The sequence below is a fragment of the Venturia canescens genome, chromosome 1 (genome assembly GCF_019457755.1).
Source record: "Venturia canescens isolate UGA chromosome 1, ASM1945775v1, whole genome shotgun sequence".
Taxonomy (NCBI): Eukaryota; Metazoa; Arthropoda; class Insecta; order Hymenoptera; family Ichneumonidae; genus Venturia; species Venturia canescens.
Genome location: NC_057421.1, coordinates 20,590,433 through 20,611,512, shown reverse-complemented (window position 1 = coordinate 20,611,512; position 21,080 = coordinate 20,590,433). Strand labels below are relative to the sequence as shown.

General features: G+C 38.6%; 1 protein-coding gene across 2 annotated transcripts in view; it reads right to left on the bottom strand.

The window, feature by feature from the left end:
- Window positions 1-21,080, bottom strand: part of Bsg (immunoglobulin domain-containing protein Bsg) — a 50,550-nt gene that overhangs the window by 21,782 nt on the left and 7,688 nt on the right. The window contains exon 2 of one of the 2 annotated variants that reach the window (XM_043433652.1): window positions 18,825-19,082. The exons of the other annotated variant lie outside the window; for it this stretch is intronic. Coding sequence (XP_043289587.1) covers window positions 18,825-19,082 — 258 coding nt within the window. The remainder of the gene's footprint in view (window positions 1-18,824; window positions 19,083-21,080) is intronic. 2 annotated transcript variants of the gene reach the window in all.

Sequence of the window (21,080 nt, the reverse complement as noted above, 5' to 3'; positions counted from 1 at the left end):
ATCGGCAATTACGAGAAGCGAGAGATACGAGTACGAAAACAACTCAGTTTTCTGAGCTTCAATGGAAAACTCGTACGCCCGGTGCGCTCTTCCACTCCACAAAAGCTGAGAACGCACCAGTCGGAATATGGAAGACGGAAGCAAGATAGACCCAACGCGAACAGGGAGGAAGGGGAGGGGACGGGGAAAAAAAACAAATGTCCCACGAGGAGAAATACGCGAAGAGAACTCACGAGGATTTCTGGATTAAGAAGCTGTGGCGGACACGCTCGAAGAGGGTGAAAAAAACTTTAGCGCAAGTGCACCGGGGATCTCTTCCGCACTGAGCCCTTGAGCGAATTTTTCCATCGGTGGTAATGGGTAAAAAGCTCGTTGGAGTAACAAGACAAGTGCACGAAATAGGCAAGTGTGCGCGAGAGGACGAGAAACAAAGGGATCGAGTGGGGAAAAAGAGAGAGGCTAATGTCGGACTTTGGCAACTGGAATAATGCAAAACTCTGTTCTCCATTTGTTTCACCTTCTCTCCGTTTTTGTTTATGCCCTTTTTTCATCCGTTTCCTTCTTTCCCTTGCTGTCGCTCTAACTCCTTTCCTCATTCTCGCAGCTTACATACATATCCATGTGAAAAACAGCACCCAGTGCAGTGGTAACTGTATGCATACTTTTGTAACTGTTCAAGGGGCTTTGAAGTTCCTTTTCCCCATTCTTATTTTCTATAAATACACAGAGTCTGTGCCGCCGCGCAATTCTTCCCCGTTCACGCGGGGTGTATATTGAAGTAGGTATTACTTTCGTTTCAATGTTAAAGCTCCAGGTTTTGTTCCTGTGATTGTGCTGCGCAAATTCTCTCGTGAGATGCAGCAGCGTAAATCAAGAGCGCGGAAGTGCACTTGATGCCTCATAAATTATGAGATGGGTTGACCCAGATACTCGTAACGCTCCATGTTATTAAGCCAAGTCTTCAGATTTTCTTCGGAACATAGAAAACGATTTAGCCAAACGACGCTTGCAGCGTTGGAATCCAACGAAACGAACGAAAATAACATTTCTAATACACCAATTGTTTATTTCACGAAGTATCGGTGGAGCTTGAAAAACTACGAATTGCAAATTCGGCAGGGAACGAAATTGGAGAATGGTTAGAATTATTGGAGGTTTTTTTACACCATTTCGTTGGACTCCAGCGTTGCAAAATTCAGCATCATTTTAGCCAAGTGACTAACGCAGGTTATGCTGTTTTACAAGTACGATGAAAAGCTGCTTATATACGACGTGAGACACGAGGACTTTGCTCCAGTCCTACCGACAACCAACGTTTCAATTGAGCGTTAGATTGGAGTGGAGAACAATTGATTATCCGCATTATAATAATAATAATAATCAATAGAGCAAGTCCAGCCTCCAATAATTTCAATATTGCAATCCCCGTCCTCGTCCTGTCTCATGAATAGTCTTCATTATCTCCAATAAAAAAAAGTATCCCCCAATGGCAATAGTTTGCCTGTGGACACGGGGAGGGATCCCGGCACAGTTAAAATGTGATTGTGCCGGAAATAGAGGAGTCTCCATCAGGCTCGATCGATCGGTGGCTACCAAAGGCTCGATGATGGAAGGACAATCGGAGATTTGCAAAGACGGGTGAGCTATCAGTGGAAATTTCGAGTTTGATACATATGTTTTGTGTACAGAGCAGTCACGGCGAGAGTTTCTGATTTGACCTCCGACCGCACGTACAACGTCGTGGCTATCGATCTCGGTGCGGTCGAGTTTCTGGCTGTTCGCTTCGACTATCGAGATCTGGCAAAGGGTCAGGCACTCCCGAGCCCCCCCTCCCCTGGCCCTGTGCATATAGAAGTCAAACTGTTCTTGCACGTGCTCAATTTATACATATACACATCCATGTGATATAACAATTGGATATATACGTATTCGTTCGTGATGGTGAGCGTAACCAGATACTTTTTTCAAGCCTGTGGAAAACGGAGCGAGCGAAAGCTAGACGGAGAGACCTAATGCCTAATAGAGAAAACCCGTGAGACCTTACTTCGGAGGATAGAAGCTCCGAAAGAAACGTAATGATTCATGTAACCCAATGAATCATACTCTCTTATCTTTTTTGTCTTTCGCTCTGAACGTCCGAGCCTGGTTTTTGCCTCGGATCCGAGCTAAAGATACATCGAGAAGATTGTGTAAAAGACTAACTTCAGGCGTATAACAGAATTATCAATTGTACCGGGGGTTTTTTCTTCTCTCTGTCACAAGGATAAATTGGTTTTCTCCAAAGTTCAGTCGAGACCTCAATCTATTTGGGATTTCATATCGACTTTTGCCTCAAACCGAGAAGAACGACAGTTCAAAAAGGAGGAATTAAAAAGAGAGAGGTAAAAAGAAGAAGAAGAAACGTGTATAGAGAACTTCTTCCAGGAGGAAGATAAACCGGTCGTGGGACTTGCATCCACGTTTTCTCCGGGAACCGGATCCCTACGCAGACTCAAGCTTGCCAGTACGTCCTCCTGATCGAACGACAGTGATCCACGACCTTTTTACTCTGTTTAAAGTACGAGCGGAGGGAGGGCGGAGGCGGAGAGAAGGAGGGAGAGCAAGCTCGAGTGAACTGTGTGGTCGATGGTACGAAAACGAACTCGACATGAAGATTTCTCGGTTCTGATGGTCGAAATTCAGTGTGCGGCGAATTTCGATTCTCCGGTCACGCTCTTCCACGAGTACATCAACTGTCCAGTTATTCTTGGCACGCGAGACAGGTCACATAGTTTTCACTACTTTGCGAACCAGAGAAAATACCGGAGGAAGAAGGAAGTGAGATGAAGAAGGCAAAGAGGTGAAAGAGAGAAGAGAAAAAAATACGATTGATATATTCACTTCAAGACGAAAAAGGTGAGGTCGGATCGAGAACACCGAATAACCTTCGTTTTCTTTTAAATTACTTTTCAAATTCAAATCATGAAATTCCATGAACAAGTTTCATTCGATACGATCATACAGAATATCAGCACACCTATAGTATAATGACATTGTAGCAGCAGAAAAAAGCGAAGATCGATATCTTTTCTCGATAAATGATAAACATTCCTCGTTCACTGTTATCTGAAGATGCTTGGACTGCTGAAAAACATCGTCAACGTCATGCAACATTGAACCGTAATTTTGGTATTCTAGAAGGATTTTTAGTCCAGTCATTATATACATTTGGAAATGCAAGTGGACCGAGAAGGCTAAATTTTGGATATGACGTGGGGGAGGAGGGGGCTAGAAAAGCTTAAGTTGAAATTGACGACCAGGACGTCCGATGTGCATTTTCGCCATCTTGAAAAAGGGTTATGTTCAGTTTTCTTACAATAACTCGGTTCTCCGTTGAGATACGAAAATTTTGATAGGATACTTTTTTGTTGGTCTGTTTACGCTCTACAATTGAAGTCCCATACATTTTTTACCTATCGTACATGGTTATTGAGATATAGATCGAAAAAGTCAAAAATTTAGGTAGTGGAATTAGTTTTTTGCTATATTCTCTTTTCTCGTGCTGGATATCGAAAACATGTTTATTATCCAACACGTAGAGCGCGTTCAGACCTACAATTCAGCTTTTTTATTTTTTATTTTCGACCAAAATTACGACCTCTAGCGCGCCGCAAAGTTGACTGGACTGTTTATCGTGGCGATTTCAAAGAATTTTTTATTCCTTCCTGTTGAAGTGATAGACAAGAAAACGCGAAGAAACTTCTTCCAACTTGTGATTACGAACGAAAATCGAAGTGACGTTTGAATATCCCTCAATTTCACTTTAATCACGATGATAAGGTTGTCCCACAGTTAATTCACAATGTCGATACTATTATTCGGTCGATCGGTCGTGTCCAATGCTCGTTTTGACAATGCTTTTAAATTTATAGACAAAAATAACGATTCGCAAAATAATTCAATTAAAAATAACCATTTATCTTATGCTTCGAGGCTATCCAAACCGACGGAGCGAAAGAGAAACGAGTTAAAAGTGACAGCAATTAAATCGTAGCAGCGCTTGGTTTTTTGAATAGACACAATTACGAAAGCACAGTATGTTGTTGTAGTATATAATGAAATTTGTTTTAAAAAAAATTTTTTTTTTTTTCATTCTCTGAATTTCTAAATGAATCCAATAAATGTGTCAGGGAAATAAAAAATGATGAAAATTTAATGGACAGCTCGTTAGTCAACCTAACGAGGAAGTTCGTTACCATTTTTTTTCCGATAGGACTTCAACGAACACTTGAAATTTTCTAAAACTATATATGTATGTAATAGAGATGAATGACGTTTGGTTACCATGGAGACCAACAGATCGCGGGAGAGATAGAATAAAATCGAGAGAAAAGCGGATGTGACGTAAAATCAAATCCATAAAAAAAAAGATTAGAATTGTTTTCATCAAACAACATTAAAAATTGTTCTTCGAGTTCTTATTTGAATTATTCTATAACATTAAAAATAATGTCTCGTCGAAAAGTGACAAGTGTAGGATTTATTGGAACGCGTGTACTCGAAATATTGAGAACATTTTTGACGCTCATCGCGATCTATTCGAAGCTGATACTTTTTCTGTCTGCGCCGACTAAATCCAATTTCCTTAGTTTCATAACGGTGTACCAGAAAAAAACGAATCAACATTGAAAAAAGAAAAATTTGCAGGTTCATGAATCGACACAAACGAATGCCTGATTAATTAGAGTCCGAGGAATATCGTCGTCGCTCGTAAACTAATTCACAGTCGACTGGTCGCCATCCCTCAGCCTTCGCTTCTCAACTTAACTTCCACAATCTTCGTCTTTCACACTCACATTGGCTCGTCTCTCTCTCCCTCTCTCTCTGCTCCCTCGCTTTTCTTGCGATTAGTTAACTACGTTTCCAACGAACCAGCGGATTCGCTGGCGCGTAGCAATTTAGACTGATCCACTAATCACCTCTATATAGAGCTTGCGCGGCGCTCACACATAGATGGAGGAGAAATAGATCGAGTGAAATCAATCAAGTATAAGGGACCGAGGAGCAGGCGATGAAGAGCGAATAATTGAGGGGTAATAATTAACGATTCAGTCTCGTGCTTGGGAAAAACGCTCAACTTATTGAGTAACTTGAAAAACACTGTTTTGCGACGATTAAATGTTCTGCAATCGGATAAACAAATTAGCCGACCAAGCGCTGGATTGTTTAGCGAGATCAAAAAAATGATTCCGCCCTATGCAACGAGTCGATTGAGCAGGTTTTCTTTCCGAGTATCCATTAATAAGATGAAACGACGAGACTGAGAGAATTTTGGAGAAGCCTCGAAACGGTATTTTAATGTGTTTATATTCAGGAGCGTAAATCTTGATTAAAAAATGGTCAGTGCTGGCCCACATGCTGGATGCGTTTATATACACAGTGATACGCACGCAAACGCACTCGCGCAAAGCCTGATTATTTTTAGTTTCTCGCTGTGACGCGGGGATGGCAGCTTCCAAGCGTTTCTATCCGGATTTCCGTGCAGTCATTCCTTGCCCTCGCGGCGTGAGGGTAAAAATCCGAGAAAGAAAGATAAAACGAGGAAACGTATGTAGCAACCCTTCCAGCGGCGCAAGCTGGCACACTTTGTGTATTTCGCGACGCGCGGATGTACGCGAGGCTGCTTTCCTTCATATTTTTATCCTATTTTCTCTCTCGAACTCACGAGCGGACGTTTATGCGCGTACGTAACACACACGTACTCAAAATCGCTTGCCCCTCTATCTCATCTCCTGCTCTCTCTCTCGCTTATACTGTATTTAACCGAAACTTGCCTCGCAGAATTTAATTTTGCCACGGTAATTTACAGCCCTTGGGGCGACGTTGAGAGCTTCGCACGAGCACCATACACAAACACGTATACGGAGGCACACACGGGCCAGGAGGAACGACCAGCGGATATAACGCATACACGGGACTCGGTCGCGATGAGAGGATGGTATGTGGTCGGTAGCAACGAAAAAAAAAGAAAATGAAATTGTTTTGGCCAGACAAGCTCGGGGATGGGAAGCCCACGACGTCAAACTACATAAAGCACATACACAGGCGCTTCGTGTACAATAATGCCCCACATAAAACGCCAATCCACACAGTCCACACACTAATTTGTTGTTTCAAGAAACTCCTCAAATTTACACCGTTTTTTTTACTCAACGTGCAACTTTTTTGTTCGTTTATTCAAAAAGACTCTCGCTAAGTTTAACGCGCACTTGCTTTTGTTCAGGATCTTGCTGTCAACAGGATCGTTATTTCCCACAACGGACTTTTCCGGGAGAAAACTTTGATCGAATCTACTCTCCGGGTATACATGCGGAGCCCCAGCCGATAATATTTTCCTCTTACTCATCTCTCTTTTCCGTTCTTGAAAGCTTTAATTTACAAGCCCTTCCTCGAGTGAAAGGCTTTTCATGAACGAGCCGGGTACACTCGATCGAGCAGCTACTGCGTCTCGCCTGATACGTTTAATTTTACGCGAGGCAATTTTCACCCGGTGCACCGACAAAATGAATTGCGACTGTATAACGAGTTTTTGTTGTCATATTTCTTCCATCTTTCTTTTTCCAAACCTTCAACACCTTTTCATCTTTTTTTTCAGAACTCTGTTGAAAAAGCTTTGTCGATACTCTCAAAAATTGATACTTTATTGATCGCTACAGAAAATGCTGTTTTAACTCTATCAAAGTCTCACGAATACTCGTTATTGCGAGTATAGAAATAGAAGGGAATCTTGTTCATGAAAAAGTCGTCAGCTGTGGAAGCTCGGAGTTTGGAAAATCAGAATTTCTTGTCAGTCCTACCGTGTTCGAGTTAATAGAAAAGTGATTTTTGTGTCTGTCATAAAAGTATTTCACAAAATCGTCCTCGGCGAGTGATTTTCAAAACGATTTTCACTCCTCGTCAATCATTCCAATTTTTATTCGATGTGTCAACTGAGTAATCAGTTTGAGAAATTATTTCGCACGAGCTACAGATATCGCTCGCAGCATCTATTTTTCAATGTCAGATATTTTTGAACGAACAGATAAAGTGATAGATCGTGGTACATAAAGGAGCAAACAATTGTACTTATTCGCTCTTCCCCCCCAAGGAAAGTCGAGGCTTTTAAATTTATTTGAACTCGTGAATGAGAAACTATAGAGCAATTTTTTTATCGACAATTATTCGATCCACTAGTCCGAGAGTTTTTTGCCAATTATGACACTAAAATCAGCAGGGAAATGACTTTTTGTGTCATACATCATTAGAAGTTAATAAAAGTGTATTATTCTCGGTCTGTTATTGTCGAGTCTCGGTGCGAAATCCTGTCTATAATCTGAGTGTGCCTTCCCGTTTTCATGGCTGAAAATAAACGAAATAGTGCACACAGGATGGAGGATGGATTTAACGGTTTTAATTTTCTACCATAATTTATTGCCACCTGACGTTGCAGTAGCCCGGGAGCGGCGAATCGAAGTAAACAGTTCGCGAATTGCTGCCACTGTTCACCAAGTTCGCACGCTAACAAACCTCTTCTCTTCCCTCTCTCGTTCCCTCTCACCTTTAGCTTCGTCATATTTCTCCGTGGATTTGTTTTCACATTTTTTTCTCTCCTCTCGTTTTTACCCTTTCTATTCCTCCTCTATCCTCTTCCGCGCTGCTCAACTCTCTTTACTTCGCCAACATGTTTTTCATATTTCGAAACTTTTTTACGGCCACCTGCCGGAAATCACGTCCAACCACTTTTGTTGTTACTTATCAGAGTATAAATAATAACAGTTAACAGTGCGAACGACGGTTAAAAAAATCCATGAAAATTCAATATCGTTGGAGTTTCGACCGACTTTAGAGAAAAGTTGAAGGACTCTTCACTCTTTTATTTCCACATTATTATTTTTTTTGTTTCGTGACCTCTTGAGTTTTTGAAGTTTGCCTTTTTTCCTCAGCCTTTGAAACTCTTTTCATAACCAAGCTCATCCTCGAACGCAAAACACAAAAATTTAGTTTTTTGTGCCAGCTAAAAAGACACGACGAGCAATGATCGCAATGAAAAAATATGACGAACGGTCGTCACGGCCAGAGAAATATCATCTTATAGTTCAATAGACGGTGGTATATTATCCAGCGAAATTACTCGAAAACGAGTTCAGCGTAATCATTCGTCATTCACCGAAGCAATAATTTTCTCACTTGTTGGCTTCTATCGATCGTGTTTTTCCAATAATTTTTTCACCGCTTTTATTTTTCTTCCAAATTCGCTACCGAGTTGCTTCAGAAAGAGATTCTCTGGGATCGGTATATATGCGAGCAGACTTGAGGGTGGCATTAACGTCTACCAACGCGTGAAGTTTCGAGGGGGCTTCAAGTGAGTGAGTTTTGGGAGACTCTAAGAAATCCAGAAGTTTCCGGAGCGTTAGTCGGTGAAGATAAATGCGTAATCTTCCAATTGCACCGATCGTTGGATGTGTAAGTGTATGTAAAGCAGTACGTTGTAGCAGTAAATGATGAGAAGTGAGTGGAAGAAATGAAGCGAGTAGAGCCGGCTTAAAAATTCTCTCACATCGTCGTAAAAACTTGTGCGAACTTCGGCTAATTCACAATTTCGTGAAAATGGGTAAATTCAGTGAGGAGATGGGCGTGGATTCAAGCGAAAAAGGATGAAGACCCTTAGCTCGTCGGGAGAGAGTCTCAAGAGATTTCCTTTTCCCTTTCAAATTTCAACGAATCGAGACAGAACATGAAAGGGGGAGAAGAGTACGAAGAGAATCTTCCTGTTTTATCAAACGCTCGAACTAAAGCGTCCGTCTTCGTACCTGCACATGCACCCTCACACAGTTTATAATCCATTGAAAACTGTTGAAGTGTGTTGGTCCATGTTCGATCTGCCTCTGGCGCCATATTAGTGCTCCAGTGAGAAGAGGTCAGGCAATCGTTTGAGTCTGGTACCATCATCCACCGAGAGATAACGAGATAATGGTGAGGGCTGGCTCTTTCTTCCACTCACCACTCAACCCTTACCCCCCCCCCCCCCCCCCCCCTCGCCCTCCTTCTCCTCCTCCTCCTCGCTTTCTCTGAATTTCTAGGTTTATACTGGACTCCAGCACTGCTTGTTCCTTTCGCGTTTTCTATCGCGATATATGCACGTCGACGTAGTGTAACGGACCTCGAGGAAACGAATCTCACTTTTTCGGTAACGCTATATCGTGACGCCACAGACCGCAGGGAGGATGCAAAGTGGAAAAAGCTGAGGAAGAGGAGGAGGAGGAGGAGGAGGAGAGAGAAAGAGAGAGAGAGAGAGAGCGAACTATCACAGGGAGCTCTCGGACGATCCACCATAAATCTCTCTAATCCTTCCATTTTCGAGTAAAATATGACCCACTAGTTATATATTTATACGTATATAGATACACAGATCTGAAAGTATGAAAATGTATATGTGTGTGTGTGTATGTGTGGTAAAGCTGCGAGCTGGAAGAGACACTTAACGGTGACCTCTCTTCTCGGCTCTTGCTCTCACTACATATCCCCGAAAGCCTCCTTTCCATTTCCTCATTCGCCTAGTCGCACCCTGCTCGCCCACGAGATCCGGGTTTTGCTGAAATTTAACTCCATTTCTGTCCTTTCTCTGGCTGTCTTTCTGTCTCTGTCTCTCTCTCTCTCTCTCTCTCTCTCTCTCTCGCCTCGTGGTGCTATTCTTTCCCTTTCTTTCTTCGTTACCAGCCTGGTACGCCCTGAGGTTTCGCCTCCGGATGGCTTGTACCGGGCGCACAACACAAAAACCGAAAATAAAAAGAGGAAAAATAATTGCCAAATGTGATATTTATCTCGAACGAGAAACAATGCATATTCCACGCTGCAATTCTCTTTCGTTCATTGTCACGTTTCCCAGCTCAGATCTAGTTTTCTGTTTTCAGGTTTGAGCAGAAAATTGGACACTCCTCAAATTCTAGAACTGGGACGATGTTTGGGCTCGAGAGCTTTCCCTCGAGCTTAGCCATTCGAATATTTCAGCCGTTTTTCCTTCTTCGTTTTACCTTACAAAAAAATGCAACCGCTAAAACAACCTCGAAGTACAGAATAACGTTTCATCGTAGCAGACTTGAGAACGAAGGTTTTTGGGAAAATGGAAAATCTATCGATGGAAAATAAGGATATTTCCGAAGTTGAAATACCTGATTTAATGTAGAAAATGTTCAAAAAAACCAAGCGGCATGTAACGCTGAAATTTGCAACGTTGGAGTCCAACGAAACGAACGCGGAAAAAACCATTTTCAATTCTCCTATTTTGTTACTTCACTAATATGCGATTCGTAGTTTTGAAGAAACCTGCACGAGTGTCTGTGAAATGAAACATTCGAGAGTTACAATTTTTTTATTCGTTCATTTCGTTGGACTCCAACGTTGCAAACTTCAGCGTCATACCAGCATGCCGAGAAATCGACGCCTAAATTATTGGAAAAACGAAGTTCCTGTTCCACAGTATTTCGTGTCTGGACTCGGTCGAAATGTTTCATCACAAAAAATCAAACCGTTCAATCGAGTCAAGAGGTCACGAATTATTGAGGGACTGTGTAATCTAAAATTACTCTCGAATAATTGAGTACGAACCAGGATTGCTTTCAAAAATATTTCACGATTCCAAATTCCAAGGCCATTCATAGCAAAAATTTTTCTACTAGTTTTTTTTTCTTTCAATATTTCGGCTACGTGTGCAAATTGAATTCGAGCGTTCGACGAATTGGGCGAGTGAGTTCGAAACATTTCTGTTATCAGTTGTGGAAAAGCATTTTAGAAAAGCAGTTGTGAAGAAAATTTCTATTCGATCGTTCCATTTGTTTGGCCCAAATCGTATCATGTTTTTTTCCTTTTCGCCTTTTCAAGTCTTCACGCCCTCTTTACCGATTCTCCAGACGAGAAATCTCGAAATTTTCGATCCGTTTGGACGCAAGTTCAAATGAATTCCACGATGATTTGAGCTCGAAAGAACACCCGCATTCATGTAATTGTGTTATTAGAACATGCTATTGATTTTCCAAATATACTCAAATTTTTTAATTACTCCCCGCTACAAATGAGACATAACAACTTTAACGTATGCCATCATGTCGAAGACGAGTCGCTACTACGATCGATATTTTCACAATGAATCACAGCGCTTTGAAATACGTTGTGGGTCCGTGTATTTTTACTCTTATTGTCCTGTCGGTCTAGACTCTCATTATGTATTTTCAAATAGTACTTTTAAAATATCGCTCCATAATGTTTCATTATTTCGTGACACCAAGAAACGATAGAATCTTTTTCACACATTTTTCGACGTTCAGCCGTTACTAATCACTTTCAAGCAGCTGTAAAAAGGTGATTGATAACCGACCACAATTCGTCTGATCTACGACTATGAAGTTTGCAACGTTGGAGCCCAACGAGATGAACGAAAAGAAGATTTGTAATTCACCAATTCTTTATTTCACGAAACATCGGGGCAGGGTTGAAAAACTACGAATTGTAAATTTGACAGGGGACGTAATTAAAGAATTTATGAAATTATTGAAGCGTTTTTTAAAATCATTTCGTTGGACTCGAACGTTGCAAACTTCAGCGTCATTCTGATCTCCAATTCTTGAAGTACAGCTGAAAATTCTTTGAACCAAAAAAATAAATGAAAAATCACTTCGATATTATCAGACCGACGTGATAGAATAGTGGACAATAAAACGATCCATCAGCTTGCACATACAATAAGTAGGAGGATTAATAACGAGTACGTCGAGATTATTATGGACGATAAAAGTTCTCGTGTGCACACGAGAGTGCTCAAAATCACAGGGGAGAAAAAATAGGCGTAAAGAGAGAGTCGAAAACCATCACATATCGTCGGAATGCTAATCTAATCGAAGAACGATCGATAAATCCGAGGGTTTCAGTAAGAACTGATATCACTTCAGAGTGTCGAAATCTCCTAAAGATAGTAATAAAGCGAGTGATAAAGCGAGTGAAGAAAAAAATATTTCAAAAATAAGAAGGCGGTATAATAAAATGGAAAAATATGTACGTTTATAAAAGCACGAAAAAAGTAACGCTACTTCCGGATATATTTATACCGATACAGAGAGAATCTTAATGTGTATTCATGCATACAGAGTTTTCCTGGGCGATGTACAATTTAGCCACGGAAATTACAGTTTTCAGTGGTGAAGGGAAAAGAAAAAAGAACTAACGAGGAAGGAAACTAGATCGAGATAAAGACTTCGAGAGGGCTAAACATGAGAAAAGAGAGAAGAAAAAGACTCAAACTAAAGAGAATAAAACGAAAGGGAGGAAGAAAACTCGCCTCGTAAAAGAACAGCCGAGAGATCTCCGACGAGAGCTTTCGGAAGACTCTTTTATGGTACTCACAGGCGTCTACGCTGAGGTGGAAAGGAGAAAAAATGGCGTAATAACGAAAGACAGTGCGAGGATGAAAAAAAAAGAAAAACTTTTTTCCCTTTTTTCGAAGCAGAAACGAAAATAAAAACGTCATTCATTCCCAGACGGTATAACGTCATGCTTTACACTATTTACGCATTCATGTATGAAAATACGTGTGTATATTCATACATATGTGAAACTGGGAACGGCCGGAAAATTCATAGCTAAGTAATTACGTATCCATGGAATACATTTATCAAACACATCTATATATTCGTCTGGGATATGTAAAGCTAAAAATGTATACAGGGTAGCACAATAATTTCAGGCATAATCATTCGTTGATATAATAAAATATTTTTTTGGTTGTATTAAACGAAAGTTTCCAGTCCCTGGTACCAAAATTCTGTTCATTCAAACAGAACTTTAGTTTTTTTATGACTGAGGATTTTTGCAATATTCGAAATTTTGGTGCCATGACAAAATCGTTTTTTAAAAAATTTGACAAACTTTTGACAGATTATAAAAACGAAAATTGCTTGGTTTTATTATTTCTCTGAAGGTTTAAAAAATTTTAATGAATAAAAATGTAGGAAAGTTATCGACAGCGAAAAAAAATCTAGAAAAATTGCTCGAATTTATGGAATATATTCTCGCATATTTGGAAAATGATCAACAATTTTTGTTTCTCTTTTCAATAAGGTTTCGAAATGAGTTTGCAAGATAATACCTTAGAATTCCGGTATTATATTCTCGAACGTTGTTCCACTTTTCACTGCATTTTATCTCATAAATGAATCATTTCGGAGCAAACATCTCAGAGTTGTGTCAATCTTGGACCTCGACAAGGAGGTGAAAACAATTCTTTCTTTTCAAATATATGATTCTTGTCGTATCTTATTCGAATCTTCGTTCAGTTTTATAGAATTTTAAACATCAAATATCCACCGAACGTCACTTTATCATGAACAATTTCCTTCGTTAGGAGAAATTCGAAAAAGTGTGTTGCATCGAATCTAATTTTGACATTGGAAAAATATTGCATTTCAAAGCTATCGATTTCACATAAAAAGTACATAAAATATTTGATTGAAAACGAAATGTTAAAAGACGGAATAAAAAAACCGGAAAATTTCTGAGGAATGTTTTCTCTCGTGTCGTCCGAATTCGAAGATTTTCAAAATATCAACAATCTTTGTGGCTCACCCTGTAAAAATGCCAATGCAGTATACGTGGCATAAGAGGCTGGAAAATGCATAGAAGCTTGTATATCGAGCTCGCTGGTGTATTCATATACGGACGAAGTAACATGTATTTGGTATTGTGCATATGTTCAAGTATGAGAGAGGGAAATGGGTAGAACAATCGACGATGCTGGTTAACCAAGGGTTGTGCGTCCACGAGAACGGAGCATCGGAAATACGACATCATTGGATTCAGCTCGTTACACATAGCTAGTGGGAATACGTGTGCATACCTACGAGAAATTTCGCCCCATTTTTCCCACTCAACCGTTCCTTTTATTTGTACAAACAAAAAGCTAAATTATTCCAAAAATATCGTTCGTTGTCGTACAAAAATGCATGCGTGCATTGAATTCGACTCATCGTAAATCGTTCGTCTGTAAACAATTTTTATTTTTCCTCTATTTTTCATGTCGACAATGCTACCGAATGTCGACATGCTTCGATTATTTTATCTCTGGACAAGCGGAATATCGTTATTGTTCTTTACACGCATTTCGGATTCGTCAAAAAACATTGGCAGTAATGTTAAATGTTTCACTCTTAATTCTCCTATAATACCTTCTGTAAATGCGAATCTCTTTTATGATTGTTATATTCAACCGGAATGTGTGATTATTGCTCGTTGAAAACACACGCAGGCACCGAACAATGACTAACGAAACGACAATCTTTCTCTGAACAAAATAAACTTATGAAATGGAATTTTTATTTGCAAAAATGATCGTTCCGAATATTTTTTTTCCTTTCAAGAATGAACGCAATATCCGAGGGCATGGACACTTTAAATCGTCCTCTGATTAACAATTTTTTTTCAATTTATGGAAAAAAAAATTCTAAAGAAACAACAAAAAACGAGTGGAGCATAAAACATTTTTTTTCATCAACTTTACCTGGCTTGATTTCGAGTCATTGAAAAGTATTCAAATTACTATTATCGTTTGGAGCAGAATTTTTTTAGTTTACTCTGAAAATTTGAATTGAATATTCCTCCGTAAAAGTTATGGAGCAAGCTTCCTTCGATGTTACAGCACCGAGACAAAGTTACTACATAAGAGGAAGTTTACATGTTCTCTGGAAGAATTTCGAATGTAAATTTCTACAATCAAATACAAAGAATCTTATTATACAAAGCGAATGAGACTTTGTAGAGCCAATTTGTTTGATCGTTGCGAAGTGGACCCCTGATCTCGAACTTTAGAACGAATATATTTTTAACCAATGGACTGAACTATAAAAACAAATGTTTTAGATCACGCGAATAGTCCTCGAAGAATTGTGCATGAATACATTTCACCGTGTTACGTGGAGAGAATTAAAAATGAAAATTACGGTGGCAGCAATACAAAAGGAAGCATCATTTCGAATGTGGAATTTAGAGAGTAGATTTCATTTGACTGTTATTAAGATTTACACTTTGCCCAATGAGAATCCCAAGTATGTCACATCGTCTCCCGTTTATTATTACACCGGAACAGTAAACTGTTCACTTTTAATTCACTTCGTGCGTAATTAAATTGAATGAACAAAAAAACCGCATGTGTTCGAGGAAAACAGCAGTGTATTGAATTTTCACACAAACGTTGAAAAAGAAAAAACTTTCCGTTGAATAATAATGAAAGAATCAACTGATAAAATCCTCGCACCACGGCTCTAGAGCGTTGTTTTTTAGTTAAGTAATTCCAATTCAACCACCATAAAATTTACGATCTTAAGGCTGACGACAAACATACAAAAAACTATGAAGTTATCAGAGCTCGTGTCAACCGGCCACAGAGCGCTAAAAATTGTATCAGAACCGAAAATATGTGAGAGAAAAATTAGAAAATATATTTAGGGGACATTGGGGCTGATTGGCCAACTTTTTAAATTACCGCTTGTTCGGAACAAAGAACTAAAAACGATTTCAAAAACCAAATGGTAGTTTCGGATAGAAGCAACCTCCCTCCGTCTCACATGAAAATTTGAATTTTTATATTTAAAACGAAACGACAACGCTGAAGTTTCCAACGTTGGAGTCCAACGAAATGAATGAAAAAAACGTTTGAAATTCACCAATTTTTTATTTCACGAATCGTTGGTGCAGCTTGAAAAACAGCGAATCGCAAATTTGGCAGGGAACAAAATAGGAGAATTACTGGAATTATTGGAGAGTTTTTTTCGATCATTTCGTTGGACTCCAACGTTGGAAACTTCAGCGTCATAACGAAACGAGTTATGGAATTGCTTTTTTGACGAACCGTTTTTGTGTCAACCGACCCCAGCACCGTCGGGGCAAGTTGACACAAGCATTAGGGCAAGTTGACTATGGTGCTATTTTTACCTAATAAATAATCAATACGTATTAGTGAAATTAGTAAAAACGGATAGTTATCAATATTATTTATTTGATGATTCGAACAACGAATAAAAAATGTTGACACAAGTGAATGTATGACGTTGAAGTTTCCAACGTTGGAGTCCAACGAAATGATCGAAAAAACTCTCCAATAATTCCAGTAATTCTTCTATTTTGTTCCCGGCCAAATTTGCGATTCGTAGTTTTTCAAGCTGCACCAACGATTCGTGAAATAAAAAATTGGTGAATTACAAACGTTTTTTTCGTTCATTTCGTTGGACTCCAACGTTGGAAACTTCAGCGTCGTGGTGAATGTAAAGATCATTTTTGTCCATAAGTGTGAGAGAAAAAGGAATATTTGATCCTCATCCTAGTCATCAAAATCAGAATCGCAGTTTTTACACACATAGAATATCATATTTTTACTGGCATACCTTGAGTGGACCCATTTAAAGCACTCATGTACACGTGTCGACACATGTGCTAGCCAACCCCGTACCACTGTTGGCCTACTTACCCCACACTGCTTTTTTTTAGCAACAAAACATTCTACCGGCAAATTATAGCAATAATAGAAAAAAAATACTGTGCACAATTATAGTTCAATATTTGAACTTTTACGTAGAGGATCATTGTAATAATTGGAAAAAATTCGAGGCAGCAGGAGATTGACGTCAAAATTTGGTTTTGTACCCGGATTTATGAAAATTTTTCACTGTTCTTAAACAATGTGTCGCTCCGACGCGTTGGGACACATGAATGGAAAAGAGGTTACAATGAACGATTATATCAACCGGGCGTAAGTTTACATTCCTGGATTTTTTAGTTTGAATGTTTATTAGTCAATTTGTCCCGTTGGCCAACTAGCCCCGGTCTCCCTTAAATGCCCAAAAGATAAACTCGCTGAATTGCGACGACGAAAGCCCACAGGATCGGGACTTACTATCGAATTTCACTCAAATCGAATAACTCCCAAATAAACGTTGTTTTTGCATACCGAAGACCATGAGATAATTTTTCGTCTCCAGGTTAATCGTAAGCATTACAAACACCTTGAGAACTCAATTTAAAAAATGATGCATATAAAAAAAAGAATTAAAAACAATTTGTGTAATTTATTGTAATCACAAACACTAAAATTGAAAATAATAAAAACAAATCCATTGCTTCAAACAATGCTCGATGTCGCGTGCATTTTTCCTATTTACATACATGCCCCAAATACATCGAGACAGTCTCGAACGTACGTTGTATGGAGCAGATCTCCGTACATACGTCATATACGTTTGAATGTGGATTGCAACGAAAGGGCTCAACGGAGAGGAAATTTAACTCTGGGATAAATCGAATGTACGCCCTTACGATTTCTCACGATTGATGTATACAGTTATCTTCATGTGGCATTGTAATGTCACATGGATATTGTGTATACATAGTATTGTTCAGGTCGTAACAATGAGAGCTGGTCTCTTCGTGTGTATGTCTATGTATCATCGGAGCTCGAATACCAAAGTAGCCAGGTCTGCAATTCACAAAACTGGAGCAAGCAGCAGGCTAAGAGAAAATGGGCAACTTCGGAGTCTGCTACGTAGGCATTTGTGTGTAATAGCGATAAACTCGGCAGGCTTTAAGGTGAGAGAGTAAGAGAAAACAAGACGGAGAAAAAGAGAGCAAGACGACAGGAAAGTAGGAAATAAAATTGCAGCAGATTTTGCATCATTTGAAAAGAAGAGTCGAAGAAAAAAGATATACAATCTGAATGAGAAAAGAAAGTTTGCTTAAATAACTTTGACGATTTATCTTACAACCCCTGCGCTTCAAATGATTTCTTTGACTTTTTTCTCCACAAACTATGCACGCAGCTATGGAAATAGTAAACGAAAAAATTGTCAGTAAACTTAAAAAAAAACGATGCTGAAATAAAACAAACTGTATTTGAAGGATATTCAACGCGTTTTCGCGCACATAAGTTAGGCTTGGATCGCTAATTTCTCCAAGTTTTTGCTTTTCCGAAATCTACAGCATCAAGGATAAAATTTGATGTTTACAGTTTTCAAACAAATCAATCATTACTCCTCACGCATCAAATCCACCACAAAATATCTAAATTTATTCGAGTACACCATTGGAAATATATACTCTCCAGGTCATTTTTTCCTACATATTATTAATTTCTTACAAAATTCATTCAAATTTCAAATATCAACAGTTTTTATACGCCAAATAATCTCCTCACAAAAAATCATTCAAACAATTCTACAATTACGACGCTGAATAAGTTTGCAACGTTGGAGTTCAACGAAATGAACAAAAAAAAACATTTTCAATTGACCAATTTTTCACTTCACGAAGTATCGGTGCAGCTTGAAAAACTACGAATTGAAAATTCGTCAGAGAACGAAATTGGAGAATCACTGAAATTATCGGAGGTTTTTTTTCAGTCATTTCGTTGGACTCCAACGTTGCAAACTTCAACGTCATCTACAATTGTGATTTCTCCAGAAATACAGTGATCGTAAAACAAATGGTCAATCGTAAGGCATTCCAAATTTACGTACAGTCTAATATGAAAGAAATAAAAGGTTCGATACTCCACGATCTATGAACGAAGGAACTCAAATTTCGGAGTATTGAACGTAATAATAAATATTATATCGAAAAAATTTAAATTGGGATATTAAACATACTAAATAATCGACAACCGAGCTTTATAAAATGAAAGGAGAATATTATTCGATAGATAAAAATAAAGCTAACGTACTCGGATCTCGCAATAGATACTTTTGAATAATATTGTTTTTGCTTGATCTACTACGAACCGCTTTTAACTGTGAGATGAAACGACTCGTTGCCGCCGGATATGCATTTGTAGTATCCTTCGTGTATATCGATGGCGTGTTCGGTAATGAGTTGGCTCAGTCCCTTGTCTAGTTTGCTAAGTGCGGATAGTTCACTATTCGATACTTCGAGGCGTACACCGTTTCTTGTCCAGTTGAATTTTTCACCTAGTTTGTGACCGGTGCATTCGATGGTCCATGGTTGGCCCTCATTAACGCTTGTTGGTCCCGTGTAACGCACTTTGTCATCGAAAACAAGGTTTTTTTTGTTGTTGATGATGATGTTAAGGTCTTTCGTCGAATAAAATTATTACATTTTTCCTTATTTTAACAAATATCTTTTTATTCGTTATTTATCTGGCACCTTGGACGCAAGCGGATGTACGAAATGTACAGGCGAAAGATTGAGAGAAAAATGGCTCACGTAGAGCCTTTAATGCGAGGCATATACATACGAATGTATGTATATATGTACAGCAAATGTAGAAAAAAGCAAGATGGAGAAAAGCGGAGCAAAAAATGAGCAAAAAGAAGATACGAAAAAGATTTCGTTCTCGGATGATCTTTTGGTTGAATTCTTAGATTAAGTATAAATTAGCGGAGATTAGATCGAGGTATTAGCGAGCATTTTTCCTACATGTGAGTCGTCTCGTTGGATTTGTAGACATTTATTTTCATTTAAAATCCTCAATCCAATTCGGCGAAGGCAATTTCTTTAAGGGGTTACGTCTAGTCAGAATTTTCGAAAAAATTGGCTTTTCGTTTCCCACGGATTCTTAAAGTATAACATTTCAACAATATTCTCTGAAAATTTTATGTCAATCCGTTCAAAATTGAGCGAGTTACGGCCATTTTTACTGTTTACGGTCTGTGGCCCGCGCCACCCAGGTATAAAGGAAACCGGGGTGACCGCGATATCTAAAAAGCGAGTGAACCGGTTTACTTGAAATTTTGCATACTTTTTTTAATATCAGTAGGCAGTCCTTGATCGAAGGATTTTTTTTTCGATACATACTTTTTTTTTTTTATATCAAGGAAAATGAAGTAATTTTTCGACCGGAAATCTAGACTTTTACTTTCGATCGCCAACCATTTTTTCAAAAATTGATCATTTTTCAAATCCTTCCATCAAAGACTAGATGATACAATACAAAAACTTGATTCATTTGGTTTTTTGATTTCAAATGATCGGTGGAAAAGTTACAGTGGTCACTGCGGAACGTCTTTTTTTAACAGCGCTTCGGGATACATATTATGTCTGCTATATTTGTGACCTTTTTACAATAAAAAAATTACGAAACATAATCAAAAATATACCCTTTATTATGAAGAAAAAAAAACAGTTCGAAACCTGCAATCATTTTCCAAAAAAAAAATCACAAAAACACACCTTTTTTCCGCCACTAACTAGATGCAACCCCTTAATGCTTCTCTGAGTTGCTTTAGAATTACTTTCGTATTGTTAAATTTTCATGTTTTTCGACGTTTTTAAAACTTTATATGAGATGTTAGAAAAGGGCGAGAAAAATGTCATAACAAACGCTTGTATTCGGCGGTATAGCATAAAAAAACCGCGTCAAAGAGCATGCGAAATGTGATATTAAAGAGTTTTTTTTTTTAGTAGTACGTCCAGAAGCGTAGATAGGAACGGAGAAGCATAGTAATTTGCAGTACTTTACAGAACATGAATTACGAAAAAATGTACAAAACGTAAAATACTGCAAATCAGCAGGGGCATTAATAAAAAAAAATAATAAAAAAAAAAAGAACGTTTTCAGCTCCGTTGCTTCATATTCATTCACTTTTACGCAAATTTATACTCGTGTTGAGAATCATCAGCACAGACAACAATTCACGAAGCCTTCGAAACAAGAATTCAGGAAACCTGATTCAAGAGTCGCATGAATCAATAAACTCTTTATTCTTAGCTTCGAATTATTCGATAAAACGACGCCAATCTTTGTCCACACAACCGGTCAAAGTCAGCTCAATCTCAATCGTTTATCTCTGTTACATTATTATGCCAGTACGGCCCAAATGAAAATGTAAAAAAAAAAGTAATAATCGTTTTATGACAGAGAGAAATAAAAATATTCCTCCAAATGAGAATTACGAAAATTCCTTCGTTTCTGGCGCACCAAACTGTTTAATATTCAAAGCTCAGCATTACGGGGGGCTAAAGGGCTCGGGGAGTGGGAATGTTCAATGAAAATATACGTAAAAACGAAAATAATTTTT